Here is a 2,876-nt window from a genome sequence, read left to right on the forward strand (position 1 = left end):
TGAATTTTTGCACACCCTCATCTCTGTACGCCATATTTGAATGGTATTTTTTCGAAAATGAATGATATTTTAGATAAACAGATATTGCGATGCACGCAATTTGCTAGTGGAACGAAACAGCAAACAGTATGTTAAAATAAACAGTATTGCTTAGGGAAAAATCTTATTAATACAAGCAAAATATAGATGAGAAATGTTTCGATGAAAGCGAATGGATTAAATAGTTAAAAATATTTCGAAAACACCTATAACAGCACTTTATATGAAAGTACTTTTGAAGTTAGAAATCGTAAAACATAATTTTCTCTTCAGAAGTAATTGTAGGTCGGGGAAAGGAAGTGCACTTTTCTGTACCAGTAACAATACACGTTCCTTTTTCTTCATCCAAAGGAGAAAATGATTCCTTTGCTTCCTTATTTAAGATTTTTTAATTTGCTCGCATCCAAATTGCACGTTAGTAGGAACGTTGTGTTGAAAGGTGACGATTCCACGAGGTGTCACCCCGTGCCGAACTTCCTGGCCGCGTCTATTTCCAGCCGACGCGGAAGATGGAAACGAAACTTCTTTCAGAGCGAAGAATAATTTTCTCTGGAACGTGGGGATAGTGTGCACGGTATCGTCCCCTAGCTGGGCAAAGTCCTCCATTGGCTTTTCCTTTCTCGCGGCCAGCCTTTTAACCGATCTTTCTTTCCTTGAATTACTCATGCTCGCGTACACGTCCGACGCGTAGATAGCTATAACCAAGCTGCCGAAGAGAGTATAAAGAGAAAGAGACTTTTCACGTACTAAAAAAGATGCTGCTTCTTCGCACGCAGAAACAACCCACAAAGAACTTACCCGCGTGAAGCCCTTATCGGTTTTTCACCTCGCATCATCCCTTTGCATGGCACCTCTCTCCTTTCCATTACTCACGCTCGCGTGCCTCTCCACGCGTTTGCCCACTGCTGTATTAAAAAAAAAATATATATATATATATAAAGTAATAAAAAGAAGCGTGACACGAAGAAAATAAAGACTTTTCAGCAGATACTAAAAAATAATTTTTTCCTTGGGAACGGCTCCCCTTCCGGCCGGGGGTGGGCACACGGTAAGGTAGAGGGGCAGCATCTTCTGCACTCGAGCCACCCCGTTGGACAAAGCCCTTATTGGCTTTTTTCTCCCCCGACGTATCCCTTTTGCCCGGCTTTCCTTACATTATTCACGCTTGTGTGGCACGCGTGTGTACGTGCGTTGGCGCATGAGCGTAACGAGGAAAACTTGCGCCCCGTGTCACGACTAATGGACATTGCGCGCGCGCGCGAGCGTGCCTTTGCACGAGATAATTACGAGGCCGTGTCCTTGATGCCTGCCTTTGTCCTTTCTTCGTAACCAACGTCAGCTCGGCCAACGTTTTACAGAACACGTACGAACGCGTGGTTCTCCACCTGTATGTACCAGCACGTGCTTGTATAAGCTCGTTCACGGGTGATCGTACTAGTTCAGAGGAAACCGAGCCAACGGTATCCTGGTTACACAATGGAAGACGATACCGGTGACTCGGCGACAAGATGTAAATCATCGCGTAACGCTCGATGTATCGCTTTCTGCGGACGAAACGATAAGTTGATGATCAGCGAGCCGCACGAGAATGACAAACGTTTCTCGGTTCAGCGGCTGATGATGTCCTGGGCCATTGGACTGCGGGCGATCGCGGCCGAGGAGAAATTAATGGCAGAGAGGAGCCACGATTGCGGGCGATTATTGTCACGGCGCATTGTATAAAGGTGGTCTGACGCGGAGGACGTTATCTATGCATCTGAAATTGACTTTGTAAACCTTCTTGAAGTATGTTATTCGACGCGAATACCTATGCGACATCGGAGATTATCATCTAAGGATTAATAACTTTACGCTCCAATTATTTCAAGTTGTTATAAATGGTATCTCGTACAAATACCTATTCCAACTAGAAATTGTTAATAATTTCAAATGAACAAATTTATGTAACTACCTAAGCAGGTTCTCTCCGATTCTTTCCTATCTTCGATCCCGCCACACGTACCGCATTAATATCTATTTCCCATAAAAAGTGGAAAGTATATATTTTCCATATCTGATGCCATAAATACAGAAAATCTTGAAATTCTCGAAACTGAAATTCTTTGTCACTTTATCGCGCCGTCAAGGGGTTAAGCATAACGTGTCTTCATTAAACGTGTTATACGATTCCTTTTAAACAAATTTCTTCACTCTTCATCGTTAAAACATCACACAACCACCTTACAAATAACATTCAATTTCGATCATTATTTCGAATTTATTGCCTAATATGTGGCAATCCGCCGAAAGCAAAAGACATGAAGACTCTTTTTCAAGAGGACGATGCTTTTTATACCTGGAAGGTCATAATAAGCAGCGAGAGCACCGAGCAGGTGGACTCATCAGCCGACATACGCGAGCGTATAAATTCGAGGATTACAAACTCCTACATTTAAATGACCCGGGGCTCTATACATTGCCGGGGACCGTGCACCGGGTATACGGCAGGACAGCGTTACCTTCAGCGGGATAACTTATTTAAGGCAGACAACGTACAAGACACTGCGTACACGGCCGGCGAGTAGGATGAGCGTTGGGCTACTTTGTATGTACGCATGCTGACATCTTACCCACCCTTTCAACCGCCTCCGCCTTCCTTCAACGGTGGTCGAAGGGGAGGAGTGGGCTGTGAGATCAATACTGGCGCCCCCTGGACCAGAGCCGCTACCGGCTCTCCCCCTTTTTCACCCCCCTTCCTCAACCCTCATAGCCAAGGGAACGAGAAGGAGACATAGAGAGAGAGAGAGAGAGAGAGAGTGGGAGGGAGGGAGGGAGGGAGAGAGAGAGAGAGAGAGAAA

General features: G+C 44.9%; 1 protein-coding gene across 1 annotated transcript; it reads right to left on the bottom strand.

The window, feature by feature from the left end:
* Nucleotides 1-417: 417 nt before the first annotated feature.
* Nucleotides 418-953, bottom strand: LOC117206309. Its single transcript, XM_033445537.1, has 2 exons — nucleotides 838-953; nucleotides 418-745 (listed from the first exon to the last, which is right to left on the bottom strand). Exons 1-2 carry the CDS (start codon nucleotides 903-905, stop codon nucleotides 418-420), a joined length of 396 nt encoding a protein of 131 aa, XP_033301428.1. The 5' UTR covers nucleotides 906-953.
* Nucleotides 954-2,876: the final 1,923 nt, after the last annotated feature.

Source organism: Bombus bifarius, unplaced genomic scaffold (assembly GCF_011952205.1).
Source record: "Bombus bifarius isolate JDL3187 unplaced genomic scaffold, Bbif_JDL3187 scf7180000008006, whole genome shotgun sequence".
In the NCBI taxonomy this organism is placed as follows: Eukaryota; Metazoa; Arthropoda; class Insecta; order Hymenoptera; family Apidae; genus Bombus; species Bombus bifarius.